Raw genomic sequence first — 22,249 nt, forward strand, 5'->3', positions numbered from 1 at the left:
CGTTCGAAGTGAAATTCTCGTTTCGTCGAGTTCGATACGTCGACTTCTCTCAATTTAAATCGTGAACTTACCTATTCGAGAAAGAGAGAGAGAGAGAAAGAAAGAAAAAGAGAGAGTCTCATTTTTCTATATACGAACCTTTACTCGTTTCTGGAAGCTTTGAATAAGATTTCGTAGTATACCGGACGGGACGAATTCCCTTTCAGACGTTAGATACGTTAACCAGAGTATCGTGGATGTTTTAAAGGTTGAATCTAAGATAAGATGACGGAGCAAGGTAATTCATCGAAAATAAATTTTCTCTTTCTATCTGTTCGAGGAGAGTTCGTGGAAAAAGGAGAGAAAAACAATTTTTTGCACGTGATTTTTCTATTTTCCTTGAACGAAATATATATATGGTGAACGATATATATGGAGATATATATATATATATATATATATATATATATATCCCTATTCGTGATATTTCAAAAATTCGAATCTATCGTTGTAGAATAATAATTAACCAGAGATATTACCCTCGTGAAATTATTTATAATTACTGCGAATAACAGTCGGAGTGTGTAATAACTTCGACAGGGAAAACCGGACGTCGGCCGTATTGCATGCAATTTTTGGAATTATCGACTCGTGAATTCCGGAAAAGGGAATTTCCTGTCCATATCTATGTGTGCGTTTTCCTCTCTCTCTTTCTCTCCCTCTCTCTCTCTCTCTCTTTCTCACCCTCTATACTCTCACACAATACAAGCAGTACCGGCGCAGTCGATGCCATGTTTCGCCACGTGTACCACTGACGACGAGGGTGGAATGCACCCTCTTTCTACGATAGGAGGAAGGGTGTTTGTTTTCGATACGCTTTTCAACGAACGTCGAATCATCCTTCTCGTCGTCGTCGAGACGCTTTGCGGTTTACGACGAAGAACCTATCTCCTCTCTCTTATCCATATGCAAATTTAACTGCATCTTCGAGAAAGCACAGGTACTCTCTTTCGCATACTCTCTATACGAGATCATCGTAAACTTTACGTGAATCGATCCGATAGTTAGTCGTTCGTCTTAACGGAAGATTATTTCTTTTCGTTCAACAATGTTTATTAATGATTCATTAATAAACATTGAATAATTAATATGAAATAATAAGGAGTGAAAGAATTTAATTTAATACTTAATACGTATATACGAAATCCTGGCAATTTTCAGCGCGATTATTTTTCTTTTCACTATATAAATTAAATTGATATAGTGCGTTAAGCGATAAATTGATATAATAAATTTTTCTTACATCTGTTTAAATTATTCGTTTCGTAAAATCACTGAATACGTCGAAACGATCGAGTAATACAAATTTCGAGAGATTGTATAATTCATTTTGACGCTTGTTAAATCCCATGTATATATATATATATATATATATATATATATATATATATATATAATTTCCGATAATCAATTAAGTATTCTTATACATATGCGTTGAAAAATCATTTGGATAATAACGTGTTTCATTAAAAAATTTTGATTTTTTGGATGGAAAGAAAAAATTAAAAAAAGAACCATTGTCATATTTATCCTTAAACTACCTTAACAAAATTACTAGAATCCCATTTAACGAATAGTTCACATTCGCTTTTATATTCCACTTCGACGTTCCGTCGTTTTTGCTTTCTTTTTTTTTCTCCCATAGACGTGGTTTCATTAACGTCCGCGAGACGTGTTTCGCCTATGCGCAAGGCGAAAGCTGATTACGAAGGCGTGCGATGGTAATCGAGCGAAGAAAGGTAATTCCTTAATTCTCCGCTCGCTCGCTCGATCCGCTCAATTTAGTGGCTTCGTGCTCGAGAGCTCGCGATACGAAGCTTTCTCGCGCTGGATGGCGAAAAGGAAAAAGAGAAGGAAGAAGAGGGAAAGGAGAAATAGAGAAATGGAGAAAGAGAAAGAGGAAAAGACGATGAAGGAGCAAAACGTTCGTCCTACATTTGCGTTTCTTCGACATCTGGAAACTTGCAAATTAAGAGATTCGCTTACCACTACGTGGGGTGATGTCTTTCGATTATTTCCAAGCATTAAAAGGGTCTCTCTCTGTCTCTCTTTCTTTCTTTCTCTCTTTCTTTTCGTTTCTACCCTTCGAGAAACAAGAAATTCCACGAGTCGCAGCTTCTTTTCGAACTTTCGACACGGGTTTTACATTTCGTCGTAACAGAGGGTGGAAGAAAGACGAAAAGAGAAAAAGAAAGAGAGAGAGAGAGAGAAACTAGTATAAGAAGAAGGGATGAAAGAATAAGGGAGACGATGGAAGCCACGTTCGTCGTTCGAAGGTGAACCACACCTCGAACATCGTCTCTTCCTACCCTCTTCCTTTCTCTCTTCCCTCCTATAGTCGAACTAACCCCTGACGCCATTGGTATTCCACTCTGGTTCGCCAATATTGCGTTACCAAAACGCGTCCTGCAAGTCGAATCCAAACCGACGACACGCTTTTCTACGAGCTCAGTAGGAAGAATCGTTTGTAAGTCACACCATGGTCCATCTGCTTTCTCTTTCTCTTCCTCTCTCTTTCTCTCTCTCTCTCTCTCTCTTTCTTTATTTCTTTCATTCTTCCTTTTCCTTTTTTCTTCCTTAATTTTTATCTTCATTATAAACGTAGCTTTTTATTTATTAATAGTTGAACCGTTTCAATCGTTTCAATCGTTTTAAACGTCGGTATTTAGTTTATCACGAATTTTCATCGATCGAACGATCCCGATTTATCGATCATTTGATATCTATACGTTGAAAAAGAGACTGGTTTTCTTTCGATCAAGAAGACTGACAATTCGAGAGTAAAACGTTGATCGATCGAGCCATGTAAATTTTCAAATCAGCGTCGTTCGTGAGAGAGCACGAGCCTCTTTCGTGTAGAGTGAGAGTTAAAGAGAGAGAGAGAGAGGGAGAGAGAGAACAAGAACGAGGGTGGAAACGTTCTCCCTTGTCTCTCCTTCTCTCTGTCTCTCTCAATTTCTCCCACCGCACGAGCATGGAATCAAGTGTTTGAGATTATGACGGAGGCTTCGGTCACGTATTTCATTAACCGTCATGCCGTCGCTCCGCGAAGCTTCCAAGAGGGGAAGTGCCGTGGATCTCTCGAGGGTGCAGCTACCTGCGAAATGTGTTTGCTTTGCATTACGTCCCTACGGATGATCCCGTTATAATTATGAATGTCGTTGTTGCCTTCATCACTTGATATTAGATATTTTTCCAACAGATCCGTTCAGATATCATAGAAATATTTTTTTTAATCGTTCTCCTTCGCTTTCTTTATAATATCACGATTTTTAAATATTTCTCCATCATAATTAGAATTAGAAATTAGGTATCGTTTATTGGATATTTAATGATCCCGTTATAATTATGAATATCTTTGTCGCTTTTATTATTTGTCGATATTAGATATTTTTCCAATATATTCATTCGGATATCATAGAAATAGTTTTTTTAATCGTTCTCGTTCACGCTCCTTATGATATCGCGATTTTTAAATATTTCTCCAGCGTAATTAGAATTAGAACTTACATAAGTATCGTTTATCAGATATTTCCCTGCATAGAGAATTCGTTCGAATATTTTTAACGAATAGTTTTAACGTTTGTCATTTGAAGAATATCTTTTGATTGGGTCACACGTTTCCACTCTCTTTTTCTCCCCCGTGAAAAAAAAAATATAATAAAGTATTCTCACGTTCAATCGACAATTTTTCTTCTTTCTCGACATTCTCGAAATTTCTTCTATTTTTCGTCGTCCCTTCAAAACCAACGGGGTACGTTCTCGTACCGACAGCAGCAGCTCGAATCTTTTTTTTCATCCTTCTTTTTCTCATTCCGAGTCACTCTCTCTCTCTCTCTCTCTCTCTCTCTCTCTCTCTCTCTCTCTCTCTTTCTCTCTCTGGTCCAGGAAGATTTCAATCTCGTTTGGTCGAGGTATCGACGTTCGTCCATCTCCTTCTCTCTCAATTTTGAAGGCTTGTCGATGCGGTACGGCTATTTTCCCTTTCGTTCGTTCTCTCTTTCTCTCTTCTGAATTCTCCCTTTCGAACATTTGTCGAGTAAAGATAGTCGTCAGAAAGAGAAAGATGAAGGAGAGAGATGGTAGTAGTAGACACGGTCGATGTCCCAATATATCGATCGATTTCAACGCACATCGGGTACAGGCTCAAAGGAAATTCACGACTGCTTCCGGAGGAAATTCGCAAAACCCCGGTATGGTGGACCCTTTCGATTCTTACCAGCACACGACCCCCTCCCCCTTTTTCTCCCGTTTCCCTTAACACTCCCGATGCTGTCGACAGATCGTACGTAAAAGTCGTTACATCCGATTTCCCAGCTACCCTCACTCTCTCTGTCTCTTTCTCTTTCTTTCTTACAACCTTCCTAAAATCTCGATACTATCGCATTCTCGTTTGAGATCCGACCCAAGCGTGTTAAGGGGTGGAATAAAAAGAAAATGAAGGAAAACGTGAGAGAGAAAGAGAGAGAGAGAGAGAGAGAGAGAGAGAGAGGGTGGGAGAGAGAGATGAGGAGGTTGAGACACTCTTCTTCTAGCTTAGCTACGAAAAGACTTTTTCAGGCTATGAATATATTAGAAGCAAACAAAGACACTCCACCACCAACTCGCTTTCCCCCTACTCCCACCTCCCACTCTCCCTTTCCCCTATTCCTGCTTGGTTCCGTTGCCTTTCAGAGAGAAGGCCTCACAAGCGTTTATTAAACCGTCCTACAGACGTTTTCTTAAACACTTTACGCGATTCGTCATTATCCTCGAGTGTCCTGATGACGCAGTTTCTTCCTCCTTTGCCTCTTCCGAACGAATCTCCTTCCTCTCTTCTCGTCCCCTCTATCGTGTCGTCTCCTTGAAACATAGAGGATTGCTCTGGCTACGATGAGGGGTGGATTCAATTAAATTCATACCTCTCTCTCTCTCTCTCTCTCTCTCTCTCTCTCTCTCTCTCTCTCTCTCTCTCTTTCGCTCTCGGTCGTTCTCTCTTTCTCTCGTTCTTCGTTTTTCTCGTGAGAAAAAGAAAGAAGTCTTCTTATTCTCTGACCAACCAAATATTATTACTTATAATGTTAAAGGGATTTTTATTTAACAAGCCATTTCTTTGTCAGTCGATTTTTCTTAATGGAAATCGAATATTTTTCTTCGTTATTGAGAAATTTGAATTTTGTTATACTCTGGATAACTTGGGATTATTTGTAGGATTATTTTAAAGAAGATTAGTCGTATTTAGAATGAATATGTATATATTCTGTTTTTTAGTGTCTCGACTTTATGGTGATTCTAATTTCAGACGGAAATCTGTTCGAGCGCCCTTACCGACGTTATTCACGCTGTCATCAATGGAACGGATGGTTGCCTCTTTTGTTATGGACATGCAGGTTTGGGTAAGTTCTAATTCGTCTCTGTTAAACAAATATAAGATAAAGATACAGTGGAAATTACGATTGATATCATCTTAAGCGATCGTGTAACGGGTTATATTTGATTTAATTATCATTAGCTGATAATTACTTTTTATCGAAATTTTATTAAAACATCTTATAAAAAAATTTTATACAATTTTGCATCACTTTCTTATTTTCACTTACAAAGCACAATAGATCTTCGGAGAGTCGTAAACAAATATTTGCCCAAACATCGCTGGCAACGTCTAATCAAGAGAGACCATTGAACAACGGCGTAGTACACGTTACAAGAGTACACGACACGTGCTCTATACATACGTACATATATACATACATACATAGAGATACTACTGTATACTACGTCTACCTTATATAACGACTCTCACTTCGAAGATTAGCTGGAGTGATATGTATATGTGTATGTATTTATGTATATACGTATAATGTAACATGAAATAATATCTACGTCGCATGATTTTCGATATATTTTGATTTATGATTTCTCCTAGTTTTAACGTAGGTGTTCATTCTTGCAAGAATAAAAGTCAATTGTTATTCGCGAAAAAAGATGTCAAAAAAGAAACTATGACACGTGATACGAACACGTGTCAGGTATAGCACGTTCTTTTCTTTTGATTCTTTTTCTTTTAATTTTAATTTTTCAATAGGTTTTCTCGTCTTTTTTTTTCTTTGCAGTTAATTTCGAAAATGCAGTTGATTTCTCTTTAGAACGATTCGAATGGATTTTTCGTTCTGTTACATGTCAAATTTTGTATAAAACCAATATGAAATGTAGGAGAATTCATTCATTTTTGATTCGAATTTAACGAAGGATATTGAACAAGTTTGGAAAATAATGGGAATCGGGAATAAGACGAATAACGAAACCACGAATACTCGATTCGACATCCGATCAGAAGTCGATGCATAATCCTGAGAACGTTTCTCCAAACTAATCCTGTTAGCGTTCCAAATTTCCCACGAAAGTTTTGTCAACTTCTACTTCCATCGATCTCTCTCGTCAACATCTACGTTCTTCCTTATTTCGAAATCCAAATCCAAATCCGTACGTTCTCTTCTAATTCGAAGAGATCATATTCCATAACGCACAGAGACAGTAAGGAACTATTATAAACTATGAAGATTATGATTCGAGAAACGGAATTTATTTTCCCCAAAGACACTTTTCTCCTTTCACCAATTTTTCACATTTTCAAGCTCTTTTCTATTCACTTTGATGGGAATACTCATGAGAGGGAAAAAGAAAAAAGAGAGAGAGAAAGATGAGACAAGAGAAGAAGAAGAAGAAGAAGAATACGAAGAAGAAGAGGAACGTTGCAAGGAAGAGGAGCCAAGTGAGAGAAAAAGAAAGAAAGAGAAAACGAGAGAGAGAGAGAGCACGGGGTTGTTTTACATTTTAAGTAGTGATATCGAATTTGCATGCAAATGCACGATTATGCGAGCTCGGAGACGAGAAGGAGAGGTGGAATGAGAGAGGGTGCCAGTGTAGCACAAGTAGAAAGAAGAAGAAAATGAGAAAGAGAGAGAAAGAGAGAAGGTGAGAGGGACGAAGTTTCTTGAAAAGAGAAAGTAGAGAGGGAGAAAAAGAAAAAGAAGAAGAAGAAGAAAGAGAAGAAGAAGAAGAAGACGGGGTAAGAGTCACCTCCTAGAGGTAGCCAAGAATAGACGGAAATGGGTGGAGTGGAGTGGAGTGAAGTGTAGGGTTGAAGTAAGGGTAGGAGAAACGAACGAAGGGATGAAAAGGTAAAGGATAATGTATGCTACTAGGACACGCTCCTTTTCCTTGTACCTTTCGAATCTTAACGCACGTTGCCAGAGATTATCTCCTTTCTCGTTTATTCCTCTATCGGTGTAACAAGAGACGAAAGAAAAGGAAAGAGGGCGAAAGAGGAGAAAGAGAAAGAGAAAGAGAAGAGGCACGAAGTACTTCTCGAGGTTCGAAGGATTTATGGTAAACTTACCGTCGGCTCTGATTAAACTTTGTTAAAGTTACACACCCACTCTTTTACCCGGCTGACTTCTTTACAACGTAAGATCCTTTTTAGAGTAAATTACTGTCGATCATACCGAGTGCGATAGAGAAGATTTTCAATGGTTAAATTGCCATCGTAAATTATTTTCTTTTTTCTCAAGATCTACAATTTATAATATATCACGATTGAGATCATGATCACAGAGCATGACGTTTCACGTTTTTAAAGTATTCTAAAGTATAGGATATGCAGATTCGCGTGCATGTACGCATAGGTAACCTTTTAGTTCTGCTTCGAGTTTTGTGAGATGCGAGATCGATACACTCTGAAAAATGGATTTCAACGGGTAAGATTAAAGTACAGCTAGCTTGAAATCGATCTTTTTCATTTTCAACAAAGTCACGCATAGCTCTCGTCTATTATCCGTGATTATACGTGTATTATACGCTGAATTTTTTCGATCGGTATTGTGAAAATAATCGTATTCGTATTATTTCTTACGTGTCTTTTCGATATATATATATATATTTTTTATTATTATCATCAACAATTGGTCTTTAATAATACCATTTTATATGATATATCGATACCTATCGAGTATGCAAAATATCGACTATTGTTTCGAAGCATCTCCTTCTTTCTCGCTCTTAACGAAAAGAAGTTTGATGGTTCATTGTCTCCGTGAATAATCGAGGAAACGAAATATTTCTTTTCAAATCTACCCATCGATTCTTCGAGGATAAGAATACACCATTCTTTTACCCTCAAAACTCGTTCTCTTTAACCAACACCCCTATAACGCCTCCCCTCCCTCTCCCTATACTTTAACTCCTTCGATTAAAAAGGATAAGTATTCTGAAATCGATTTCCTTTGGTGACTCTTACGCGTCTTGTTACATTCTTTCACGAAGGAATTCTTCATTGTCATATTGCGATCTTTTCGAAGAACACACTTCGATAGAAATAAAGGAACTGTAAAGGGAACGTCGGAAAACTCGAGTATCATTTCTGTTCTTCTCTCGATTATAATTAACTACGACTTCGTTCTCTTAGATATCTCCAAATATAATCTTGAATATCGATCGTTCGATATCAACGACAATAAACGATAAATGGCATATTTCTTATTTTATTATCGTTATTATAATATTAAACCGTAAGTCGAATTTTCCATCCACGTTTATTCGTTACCATTAATCGTCGATGAAAAGCCAGAAAACTTTTCAAAGTTTCTCTCTATCTATCTTTCTCTCCCCCCTCTCTCTCTCTCTTTTTCTCTTTCTCTCTTTCTCTCTTTCTCTCTTTCTCTCTTTCTCGGTGTTATTAAGTTGGAAAAGTTTGGTCGCTTTTAACGAACGCACCTGGTAAGCTTGCTTAAAATTTCAAAGCTTCGGATAGAGTCCAAACTCTGACAGTAGAGATTATCGTCAGATACAGATTTCATGGATGCTATTTTAATAAAGAGAAAAAGAAAAAAGAGAAAAAGAAAGAATGAAAGAAAAGAAAAAGAAAAGAAAAAGGAAAAAAAGGAAAGAAAAAGTGAAAAGGGAAATACAAAATGGTGTGGTAGCCGTGTGATAGATAAAGAAAAGTGAAAAAGGGAGCCAAACGAACTTTCGAGCACTCGCGTCCCGCCGAGATACTTCAGGCGAGTCCTCGAGCAAACCGCTTTTGATCATCGCTACGAGAGAGAACGTAGTTTTCTCGCTGGCACTCTCGTTTCTCCTTTTTATATCCTAACAGCCCTAACTCTTTGCCGGCGTGCCTCACGTTTTCTAACGAAAAGAGGAACAGAGAAAAATAGAATGACAGAGAGAGAGAGAGAGAGAGAGAGAGAGAGAGAGAGAGAGAGAGAGAGAGAGAAGGAGATAAAGACAGAAAGAAAGAAAGAAAGAAAGCAGAGAATTGGAAAAGAGAAAAGATTTATACGATGTGGAAAGAAATGTGAAAAATTCGTGAAAGAAAAATCGAGAAAGGTAATCGAATGTGTACAATTTTCGAAATGGAATCCGCGAAGTGTGAGATATGTGACGTCGGTGAATTGATAAAAAGTACTGTGCGTATGATAAAGAAAAAGGAGAAAGAAGAGAAAGAGAGAGAGAGAGAGAGAGAGAGAACGAACGGAGTAACACGACTGGAAAAATACGAAGAGGAAGAGAGGAGCGAGAAAAAGAGAGAAAGAAAGGGATATAGTGAAAAAATTAGTGGGGGAGAAGAGACGGGAATGTGCGTACAAATGGCGATGGGAATGTATGAAGAAAAAAGAGAAAGAAGCAAGAGAGAGAGAGAAAGAGAGAGAGAGAGAGAGAGAGAGAGAGAGAAGGAAGGGTAGAACGATGGAATTTTCAAAGCAACAGATTTTCTGTGCGGCATTTGTCGCACGAAAAATCTGAAAGTGGATGAACGAACAACGGCAAGGGGAGAAGGAGGAAAAGTAATAGGAAGAGAAGGAGGAGGAGATAGATAGATAGATATATATATAAAAAAAAAGAAGAAGAAAAAAGATAAAGAAAGGAAAAGATAGAAAAAGAAGAACGAAGGGAAAGAAGAGTGTCGCAAACAGAGTCGCGACAATGAGTCCACTTTGTACTTTGTAACGCGTTGCTAATTACCCTCCAGTGTGCATAACTCTTATGGTGTACTCTTTCCTTCTCTCTCTCTCTCTCTCTCTCTCTCTCTCTTTGCCACGCTCTTTCCCTTTCTCTATCTCTTTCTTTTTTTCTTTCTCCCCATCGAACCCTTTCCCAACTTCGAATAAGTTCCAAGAGAGAGTAGTTTGATCAATTAGAATGGATTGAAACAAAAAGCTTAGATCAGAAAATAAAAAAAGATGATTCTACAAAAAGAGGAACAATAGATTAGAAATAGGATATTATTCGTATCGCGGATTAATTCGTATTTAGAGATAATTTATTCGATATTTATACGAGATTCTTCCTTTTCTTGATTGCTGGAATTTCGTTGTCTAAGATGGTTTAGATAAGCAAAGGATAACTTTAGTGGAATTTTAGTTGGCAATGGAAAAGTATTATAGTATAAAATAGAAGAAGAAGAAGAAGAAGAAGACGGACTGAGACACGTAGCCAACCATCGAGTTTATCCTGCGAAAGCACCAGCAGACGGCACGTTTCCCGGTCTTTCTAATTAAATAACAACATAATTCACCGTCTTACATTAAGACAATTAAATAACGTTTAAGATTCAACGGTGGCGTTCCTGCTTTTCCATTATTTCGACTGTTACCATTCCAGCCCCTTGCTTCGTTCTGATATCTTTCTCTTTCTTTATCATACCTACATACAATCACGCGCGCACACACACACACACACATTCATTTCGTTTTCAATTTATTTCTCTCTCTCTCTCTCTCTCTCTCTCTCTTCTTCTTCTTCTTCTTCTTCTCATTCGTTCATTCATTCACCACATTTTCCTTCACATTTCATCATTCTTCTCACTTTATCATACTGTTTTATGATTTTAATAAAGGTGCTTTTATTTCCCTATCAATAACGCTCGCCATGGCAGCCGTCGATCTTTCCGTAAAACTCCGAAAAGTTTTCTTACTCTTTCGAGATCGAGGACCGACCGATCATCCACTATTTTAATATTAAAACACGATACGACGTTATGAATAGATAAAAGATATATTATTAATTGATGAAATATTCATGTTAAATAATAATTACGAGGATACAATGATAAAAATGATATAATAACCATTGTCATCGTCGTAAAACGACACTATCAAAATTCTCACATATTTTCTCGTTCATTCAATGAATACGATTTTAATAGCCCGCATTTGATCTGCATCTGCATCTGCAAGCTTTAATTCACAATTACCAGAAAGTGTAATCGCGCGTTTACTCTAAAACCACGGCTCGTTATGACAGACCAATCACGAAACTACGTGGTATATCGTCGTTGGTCTCTCTCTCTCTCTCTCTCTCTCTCTCTCTGTCTCTCTCTCTTTCTCTCTCGACTCATCGACACCGTTTGGGGCTCATTGTCACGCGTTACATCTGCCCACTAAATGGTAAACAAATTAATCGCAACTCCACAGCGTACCGCAAATCAAATATCGCAATAATTGCATCTATCCAGCGTTAGTTGAACACTTGCTGTATCTATCAGTTGGCGTTAATTGAATTTTCACCGAATAGGAGTATCGATCTTCTCTACGATCAACCTAATCCGTGCTTATGCTTTTTTCATCTATATCTTTTCTTCTATATCTTTTAATTCATTATTTTATTTTATTTTATTTTATTTTTCTCTTCTTTCTCGGCCTTCGAAGAAATCAATTTAATGAGATTCGACGTCACGTTTTCTAAATCGTACGAAACGACTCATGATCGTACCACGACAAAACTCGCATAGAAACGTTTGTATTTAACGGTAAGAGAACTCGTAAAAGGGCCAGTACCTGAGCATTTAGAGAGATTGAAGCGGAAGGGAAACGTTTTTAGTACGATGTTAAAGGAAATTAAAGTAGGGAAATAACGATATAGTTGAATCTTTATCTTTTCGTGTCAATCCTTTCGGTGTTTTGTTAAAATCGAGAGAAAGAGAGAAAGAGAAAGAGATGAAAAAGATTAATCTTGTTACGTGAGAAGTAATAGAAACGTTTGAAGAGAAACTTGTTATGGACACGTTTAAATGTCAGAGATAAAATCGACAATGTTATTATATTAAAAGCAATTTTTATTTCGCGAACGTAATTGAATGTGTTTCTAAAGAGCAGTAAAAGTGATAGCAATGTGAAAACAAAACAAAAAAAAAACAAAAATAAAAAAGAAAGAAAGAAAGGTAGGAAGGAAAAAAACGATCCGTTGATATTGATAGAAATGTATTTTTATTTTTTCAGGCAAGTCTCACACAATGTTGGGCACCCCTGAGGCAGGCCACACTTTGGGTGCAATCCCATGCGCGATAGCGTGGCTCTTCCGTGGAATTTCCGAGCAACGTCAGAGAACCGGCGCCAGATTTAGCGTGAGGGTCAGTTGCGTTGAATTGACCACCGGCCAGCAACAGTTGAGAGATCTTCTTGCCGCTCATGCAAATGGTGAGTGTCTCGTCGGAAAGAGAAAAGAAGGGACGATTATTCTCTTTAATAATTTTACTTAATATTACAATGAAAATATGTACTACTTTTAATTAAATTAATTAGGAAATGAACAGCGGCTTTCTCTGACATGGTGACATTAATTATCGTTAATTAAAATTCGTGAATTATTTGACGGATAAAAAAGAAAATGAGATTAGAATCGTGAGAATTCTTGGTTTTAAACGTTATTTGCCCTCGGCTTTTAATAAATACTCTTCGAAAAGTTTCGACGAAATCTTGTTTCGAGGAAACGAGGCCCGCCATTTCTAACCTCGAATGTCGCCGAGGGACGAAGCCACGAGGGGCCGGAAAGTTTCGAGCGCTTCTCTCCTTTCCGTGATGGGGTTTAACGTTCCCGCAATTAATTTGATGCCTCGAACAATGCGGCCAGGTATAATCGTTCGGATTAATTACTGCAGAGTACGTTGGAATAATGAGAGAGAGAGAGAGAGAGAGAGAGAGAGAGAGGCAAAGAGATAAAGGAAATCGTTGCACGCTCGAATACAACCGAACTTAATCTTGAAACTCATCCAATTTTCCAATCGTCATTCTAATCATAACCTGGTTTTAACGAGAAAACCAAAGAGACAGATAAATAGAAAGAGAAAGAGAAACATGTATGTACTATTACGACTTTAAATCGTAATCAAGAAAATAATAACTATTATCGATCAATGTTTTAAACTATTATCTGTGTCGTTGAACTCTAGGGAAACGTAATAGTCATTAGAAGTTGACCGTACGAATTTCAATTGGAAACTAAAACCGACAGTTCGATTATACGGCGTTAATTGGAAACAAGACACAATTTCTATTAGAGATCTCTATGTTCTACTATTACGTTAACGCCATCGAAATCGTTTTATATTTTGATGAATATTAATAAATTTTGTTATATTTTGTAAAAGAGAAAGAGAGATAGAGAAAGAGAGAAAGAGAGAAACTGCGGACTTGTAAGAGGACGCAATCGATACGTTTTTCATTATAAAAATCCAAGGAGGAAATATAACCATTTGAGTTATAGAGTCGTAAACGCTGCATACATCATAAATCCCGTTAGATTACGCGCCCCATTTCACCGTCTCTCGTCAAGAATTTTTCTATCTTTCTCTTTCTCTTTCTATTTCTCAAAAATGATACGTTCTGCGTTTATGGAGACGATTCCTTCGGAAAAGAAAGCGGAAGAAAATCGTAAATCGTGATACGTGAAATAAGAGACTAAAGGTCTCTCCTTTAGTTTTCTTTAGAATACTTGGTGATCGAAAGAAAATAAGAAAGTAAAAAGGAAAGAAAGTAAGAAGGACGATGTTCTTAGACGAAAAAAGATATTCTTGTGTGATGTTTCCATCTCACTCGGAAACGACACACGATCGGAAACGACAAAGGGAAAATTTTTCACGTGGACTTCCTGTCCTCTTTCTCCTCGAACAAACTCGATTCTCGATGAAATTCCCGTTTATACTCGAATTGCCGGTTGAAATTCTCTCAGGAGTTACTTGATCAAAATATAAAAAAGAAGAAAAGAAAAAGGAAGAAAGAAGAAAGAAGAAAGAGAAAAGGAATGAGAAAAAGAAATGTAGCTTATCTAGATAAACCAAACGTACGTGCCACATCTTCGTTTCGACAAATTCGAGAGGATGATCATAAACGAGGATTCGTCGTAACCTACCAATTCTCGTCGTTTCTATTTTATCATGTCTCGTACGTGAGGCTGTCTTGGCAAGAATGAGAATCATCGTTGTCCGACTATCCAAGATCCTTCGACCGGAAGAGATTCAAGTGTTCGAGGATTTCTCGAGACTGGTAATATGCAAGCAGGAAAAAGAAGAAGAAGAAGAAGAAGAAAAAGAAGACTGGTCGAGGGGTGACGAAGGGTGGTTGAGAAAGAGGAAGATGGGCAAATGCGGAAGGGTGGTATTGGCCGCAATTTGGTTTCTTCTTCACGGACCGCCGACTGGACGAGGTGGTCCGTAAAATTGAGAGGGCCAAGATCATTTCCTTTTTTCTTTATTCCCCTTCTTATTCTTCTTACTACTCTTCTGTCTCATCTATCCGTACACATCGTTTGCCTCCTCTCGAAGAATTGCGAAAGAGGAAAGACTTGCTAAACTAATAAAGACTCGTATTCGTTTCTTAGTAATTTATATGAAGAAAGAAGAAGATAGATAGATAGATAAATAGAGAGAGAGAGACAGTCACGATGCGCTTACGAAAACTATCCACGAGCGAAGACTCCGGAATTCTATGAAGAATGGCTCTATCACTCTGAAAATTAACTTCCACCTTCTCTTCTATTCTCTCTCTTTCTCTCTCTTTCTATATATATATATATATATATATATATATATATATATATATATATATATCTTAGTATTCTCATCCTTAACATCTCGATAATTGGACGCTGGAATTGCAGGAGTAACGTGAGAAGAGAGATAGAAGAACTTATATACGTCTGCGGATATACATATACTACACATCTATAAAGTGTCTTTCGTCCTTATCTTATTATCGAGGGTGGTTAACCTATCTGAAGTACTATTACAACTTCTGTCTCGTCTAGTATAAAATAATCGTAAAAGATAACGGCGGATATCCTGATGAATACTAAAGTAGATTTAACAACTCTGAGATCCTTTCAAAATTATCCTTTCAAAAGTTTCCTTTTCATTTATTTATTTCGTTCTTTTTTTATATATTTCTATTTTTTATATTTTTATTTCTTGTTTTTTTTTTTTTTTTTTTTTTTTCGTTGAATCTGCATAATTTCTCGCGAAAGAAGCAACGACGAATTTTTATGTAATTCAGATCAATCGGTCTAACGAGTAAGACGAGTACGAAGATCAAAACAGATGATTTTCAAAGTAATTACCGTCTACGTGGTGTATCAGTATTCGTTTGATTTTTCATCATTGAATGCGAGATGCGAGATACTTGTGGTAAAGTGAGGAAAGGGATGAGGTAAAATAAATGGGAAGAGAAATTCCTGTCACGTTCGAAGTAATCGCGATCTCATACGCGTAGAACCGAGCCGGTTTGGCATCGTCGATTTTCTCCTTTCTCTTTCTCTCTCTCTCTTTCTCGACAGGCGATCTAATGAAGAGTCGATGCAATTCATTTCCCGGCTTATTAAATAAGTAACTCGCGTCTACGGAATATATCGTTTGCTCTTCGTAAACCTATATCTGTTTCTATCGCATACTCGTACATCATTTTGCTCTTTTTAATGAACTTTAAGTTGCTCGATGTCACTCTCTCTCTGTCTCTCTTTCTCTATCTATTTATCTATCTGTCTATCTACCTATCCATCTCTTACTCTTTCTTTCTTTCTGTAACTCGTTCATATCTATTTCTTTTCTTTTCTTTCTTCGCGAACTCATTTTCTAGATATTTCAGTATCCTACTATGTGGAAAGTGGATATACATTCGAGTTAACTTGGATTCAACTTCGTTTCGTTATCTAAGCCTTTACATTTTCTTTTACATCGTTTACAGTCCATTCTAGTTTTGTTCTTCGTCTTTCTTTCTTTTTCTATGTCTCTCTCACTCTCTTTCTCTTTCTCTTTCTCTTTCTTTCATTCGCTATCTTTCTTGTCTGTATTTCTTCCTTCTCTTGGGAACTCGATAATCCAGCCTGGTAATTATTGAAGTTTTCTTAAGCACTGAAAACTCGCGGCATCTTTCGACCAATCCAGAGATAGTAATAAAGATAGAAAGAGAAAATTCCTTCTTTCTCTCTTTCTGTCTCTCTCTCTCTCTCTCTCTCTCTCTCTCTCTCTCTCTCTCTCTCTCTCTCCTCTGTCTTTCTCTTCTTCTTCTTTCGCTGATTCTTACTTATGTTCCGATTCAAGCTCTTCGCTAAGTCAAATTAATTGTAAATCAGATTCGCCGTTCATTCCGTTATTTACAACGGAGTCGTGATTTCGCGAAGCTCTGAGAAGTTTCCGCTTTGAAACGTCTTCTCGCATAAGAACGGTCCGCCGGCTTTAATTAAAGACTAGATTCGCGAAAGTTTCAAGATTAACGAGTCGGATCGTTTAATTCCAAAATGCTCTTATCGCCGTTCAAAAATTATGACGGCAAATCTTGCGTTTAATATTTCCGTTGACTTCGAAAAGTGAGAATATTTCGAGGTAGTCGTTTTGAAAAGAAAAGAAAAAAAGAGAAAAAGAAGAAAGAAAAAAATAGTACAACTGTCTAAAATAATACAAATCGAACGGATAGACAGTTAAAAACCATTTGGTTATTTTTACTCATCAATAACGTTGCTGATCGACTATACGTCGCGGTCGTACATACTGTACTCGATTTTAAACGGATGATGGTCAACGTCCTGACCACCAATCAATATACATATACATATACATATATATATATATATATATATATATATATATATATATGTATATACACAATTGACGATATAGAAATCGTATAAAAATTGGAAAAACCATGAAATTTTAACTACGTTCTTCGTTAACACTTCGTTTAGATACGTCACAATGAAAAAAAATAAAATTATCGAATTTCGAGAATCGAAGGAAATTTGATTTATTCGAGATAAATAAATTTATCTCGTAGAAGTTATCGCGTAACAATGCGACCGCTAATTATATTGTTTTGATTTCTTCTACACTACGTTGTAACATTGTTTTGTTTCGTCTTACGATTAGTCGTAGCCCGGTCGTAGAAGAGTGAACATTAGGTAAGCATTACCTCTATGAATCTTTTCTTTTTACGAATTTATTAATATATATCTTTCTCGTATTTTACCAGAATCTTTTTTTCTTCTATATAACACTTTTATTAACTACATTATGTGTAGATCATCGTTAAATTTTTTTAAAGTACTTATAAGGTACAAGTTCGTCCTATAGAAAACATTTGTTTTGATTCATTCAAGACGAATAAATTTGTAGAGGTTATTGCGTAACAATGTCATCGCTAATGAGATCTTGTCTATTATTGATTTCTTGTATACTACATTCTAACATTGTTGTGTTTAACTTCTCAAGATCAGTCGTAGCCCGGTCGTAGAAGAGTGAACATTAGGTAAACGTTATCTGTGCGTGTCTTCTCTTTTCACGAATTTATTAACGTTTATTTAAGACGAATAAATTTATTACGTGGAAATTATCGCGCAACAATGTGATCGCAAATTAGATCGTATTGATTTCTTGTGTACTACGTTCTAACATCGTTTTGTTTAACGCCTCAAGATCAGTCTCAGCAAGATCGTAGAAGAGTGAACAATTGGTAAGCGTTACTTTTACGTATATTTTCTTTTTACGAATTTATTACGTATATCTCCAGCGTATTTTACTACAATATTTGAATCCTTCGTATAAAACTTTTATTCATTACCGTATGCGTATAAGATCATCGTTAAATTTTTCTAAATTACTTACAAGGTACTATTTCGTCTTATAGAAGTTCTTAGAAAACATTTATTTTTATTTATACAAGACGAATAAATTTATTAAGTAGAAATTATCGCGTAACAATGCGATCGTTAATTAGATAATTTTGCGTACAGCGTTCCAACATCGTTTTATTTAACGTCTCAAGATTAGTTGCAGCCACATCGAAGAAGAATGAACATTAAGTAAGCGTTATTTTTACATGTCGTTTTTTTTTTTTTTTTTTACTAATTTATTAACATATATCTCCAGCGAATTTTACTACAATATTTTAGTCTTCCGTATAGCGTTTTTATTTATTACCTTAGGCGTATAAGATCATCGTTAAATTTTTCTAAAGTATTTACAAGGTAAATAGTTCGTCATCTAGAAATTTTTAGAAAACATTTGTTTTGATTATTCAAGACGAACTACGTAGAGATTACAGTATAACAATGTGACCGCTAATGAGATTGTTTTGATTTCTTGCGTACTGTGTTCTAACATCGTTTTGTTTAACGTCTCACGATTAGTCATAGCCAGATCGTAGAAGAGTAATCATTAGGTAAGCGTTATCTTTACATATATTTTCTTTTTACGAATTTATTACGATATCTCCAGCGTATTTTATTACAATATTTTAATCCTTCGTATACTACTTTTTTTTATCGTATGCGTATAAGATCATCGTTAAACTTTTCTAAAGCAATATCAAGGTTCTAGTTCGTCTTATAGAAATTCTTAGAGAACATTTATTTAGGTACTAGTTCGTCTTATAGAAATTCTTAGAGAACATTTATTTTTATTTATACAAGACGAATAAATTTATTACGTAGAAATTATCGCAGAACAATGCGATCGTTAATTAGATAATTTGTCGTTCTAACATCGTTTTATTTAACATCTCAAGATCAGTTGCAGCAACATTGGAGAAGAATGAACATTAAGTAAGCCTTACTTTTACATGTTGTTTTTCTTTTTTTTTTTGCGAATTTATTAACATATATCTCCAGCGTATTTTACTACAATATTTTAATCTTCCGTACAGCACTTTTATTTACTATTTTATGCGTACAAGATCATCGTGAAAATTTTTTTAAATACTTACAAGGTACTAATTCGTCCTATAGAAATTCATAGAGAACATTTATTTTTATTTATTCAAGAGGGATAAACTTATCACGTAGAAATTATCGTGGAACAATGTGACCGCTATTGAGATTATTTTGATTTCTTGCGTACTGCGTTCTATGATCGTTTTGTTTAACATCTCAAGATCAATTGCAGCAAGGTCATAGAAGAGTGTACATTAGATAAGCGTAACTTTTACATGTATTTTCTTTTTACGAATTTATTAACATATATCAACGTATAACATATAATTATATCTACGTATTACTTTATTTTATTTCGTTTCTTTTATAATGAAAAACAAACGAGTCAAGATTATTGTTAATTTGATAAAAATTCGATACGATCGAATAATGAACACGAATAAAAATATTTAGCATCCGTATATTAGACGTTGATAGAAATAACGTTATATCTATAATCATTACATTTCCTTTTATCGGTTTAAAATATCTGAAGATGAATTTCAATATTGATTCGATATAACGACATCAACCATAAATATCAACGTTGTTTCGATAGCACATACGATTAGATGAAAACTGCGAGAGTATATATATATATTGTATATATAGTCTTAATTATAGTAATTTCATTTAAGTAAAATTCAACGATAAAATATCATCCTAATTATCGTTCGAAGAAATTAACGAAATTATTTGGATTATTAACTAAAGTTCATTTCTTAATTTTATTCATCGTATGCGTCTGCCTGCTTTGCTCACGAATTATCGAATGGAAAAGATCGAGAGATCGTGATCTTTGGAAGTAAGGTTTTATCGTGCAATAGAAAGAGGGAAAAGTAGAAAAGAGAAGATCACCGTTAGAACGAGTCAAGTAGAAGAAGAGGAAAGTGAGGAAGGCAAGTAGTCGTTAAGAAAACGACCCGTGAGTCTTTCTCTTTCTTCGTTCTGAAGAATTAGTCGTGGTCCATTGCTCGGCACCATTTCGTCGGGAGCCACCCGGTATACCAGAAAGACGCTTTTCTTTAATTGCTCACTGCAAAGTAGATCCAAGAAAGAGAGAGAAAGAGAGAGAAAAGCGGCAGGTCCCCTCGCAAAACTTACGAGCAGGCTTTTGGTAAACTTCAACGTTCTGTTGCGTTGAAAAGAACTCAACGCAACATAACGTTTCACATTGCGAAGCATACCTATTACAAACGTGAAATTATTATACTTATTGTTATAGCATAAAATCTTACTTCATATTCAAATACATCCACTTGATCTTTTCTTTGAATAAAAATTATTAAAATTTTAATGAGATATATAGATAGAGAGAAAAAAACGAAAGGATCGTGACAAGTAGTTAAAACTTTTTTTTTATATAAAATCTATGAGCGACGTCATTAATATTAGATCAATGGAAAAGTTCGTCCCAGTTTTTATACAAAAATTGAAGAAGAATTTTATTTATTAAAAATAGTAATTTTACTTATCGAATATCGCAAATAAAATTCTTTTTCTATTTTTATATAAAACATGAAATCTTCTTTTACATCGAGACAATAAAAGACATTAAGAGGAAATATAATTTATTTACGTACTTCAATAACTTTTCCGAATGTTTTATTCTCTCTTAACAAATTTTTAGATGATAGTTTAATTTTCCATTTCAAGAAAGAAAAGAGAATCTTTTCGTCATCCAAGAACGTTCTTGGCGAGCATGCCAAGATGAGGAAGAAAAGCTTTCTAGTGGAACTCTCTCACCATCTCTCCGTTCTATTATTCTTCTCGCCATTTACGAATCTACGTGGAGCATTTATTTTGGTGAACGTACGACCACGTAAAATACGCCGACTTTGTCTTCTCGTGTTCCCTCCGGACCTTCTTACCTAAGTAGAGGCTCCGTGTTTTCACTTTAATACGAGAGATCCGAGCATTCCTTAATTTTCTTCTTCCTCTGACACTTTGTTTCCATCTCCGTTTCCTTTAAATGTCGCCACGTTGACGTCGCGACGCCACGAAGCCGCGACACCGTAGTACATTGTACGAATATTTGAAAATATTACAAAATTAAAGTAAAATATTACAAAAAAATTTTAATCTAATTAATCTTCGATATAAATTTGAATAAACTAAAATAATAACAATGACGTTTTCGATAAATTTCAGTAAGTTCAATTGTAATAATATTAATTTTAATTACTTTTATAAATTCATAGAGAAGTTACACGTATATTTTTTTGATTATTAATTGTCTATTCAATTTACGATATAGATTGTTATTTCCGGGAAAGAAAAAGGTTCACGATTGAAATCTTCGACCGTGGGTCATTCAAATAACCTTCCTCGGGTTGTAGAAATTCAATAAAGTTATAGAAATCGTGAGAATCAAAACGAGAGCGAGAGAGGGTGAGAGAAAAAGACAGAGATGGAGAGAAAGAGAGAGAAAAAGAAAGAAAGAAAATACACTATGCGGTTTCACAGGCATTGAATTTCTCAGCACGATGATATAAATATAATAACACTGGTCACGTTCGATTTCATTCGAAAGTAACATCGATCGCACATGTACTAATGTGCACACAATATATATATATAGGTGTGTATGTGTGTGTATATATATGTCAGAGAATTTTACGAAAGCGTTATCTCCCTTGAGAAAGGGCATGCATTCTGGCCCCTCGACGCCGTTTCGAAATGGCGAAACAGATCTTTTTTACTGCTATCCTCGTTTTCCTCTCCGTACACGTTTCTTGGGAGCCGAGATTCGTGGACTTCTTGTCTTTTATCACGACTTACAGATTTCTTTTATTTTTCTTTTATTTTTCTTTTATATTTTTGTTTTCCTTTTTATTCCTTTTTTCTTTCTTTTCTTTTTTTTCCTTTATTTTTTTTCTCTCTTCTTTTTTATTTCTCATCTTCACCCAGATCGTACGACTGCGATATATGTACTTACATCAAGTTTCTACATATTTCTAAGCACGTTTTTGGTGCCACATGGAAGCTTAGAATATTGTTCTCCATAAATTTCCTATTTTCTTATACTTTATACATTATAAATCGACTTCGTAAAGACTTAAGGATTATTACTTGTTTTCTTTTATTTTTTAAAATCGCGTTATGATTATTCTTTTTTTATTATTGATACATTAAAATATCTTCATATTTACAGAAGTTATTATACAATACAACTATATATATATATATATATATATATATATATATATATATATATATA

General features: G+C 35.6%; 1 protein-coding gene across 5 annotated transcripts in view; it reads left to right on the forward strand.

Annotated features, from left to right (window-relative positions):
* LOC122628980 (kinesin-like protein CG14535) overlaps positions 1-22,249 on the forward strand; it is a 255,776-nt gene that overhangs the window by 221,071 nt on the left and 12,456 nt on the right. For all 5 annotated transcript variants that reach the window (XR_006327163.1, XM_043811929.1, XM_043811930.1 and 2 more), the window contains 2 exons: positions 5,321-5,414; positions 12,297-12,494. Coding sequence is in view for 4 of the 5 variants with exons in the window: in XM_043811929.1 (XP_043667864.1) it covers positions 5,321-5,414; positions 12,297-12,494 (292 nt within the window). In the remaining variant the exon portion in view is untranslated. The remainder of the gene's footprint in view (positions 1-5,320; positions 5,415-12,296; positions 12,495-22,249) is intronic.

This window comes from Vespula pensylvanica, chromosome 4 (genome assembly GCF_014466175.1).
Source record: "Vespula pensylvanica isolate Volc-1 chromosome 4, ASM1446617v1, whole genome shotgun sequence".
Taxonomy (NCBI): domain Eukaryota; kingdom Metazoa; phylum Arthropoda; class Insecta; order Hymenoptera; family Vespidae; genus Vespula; species Vespula pensylvanica.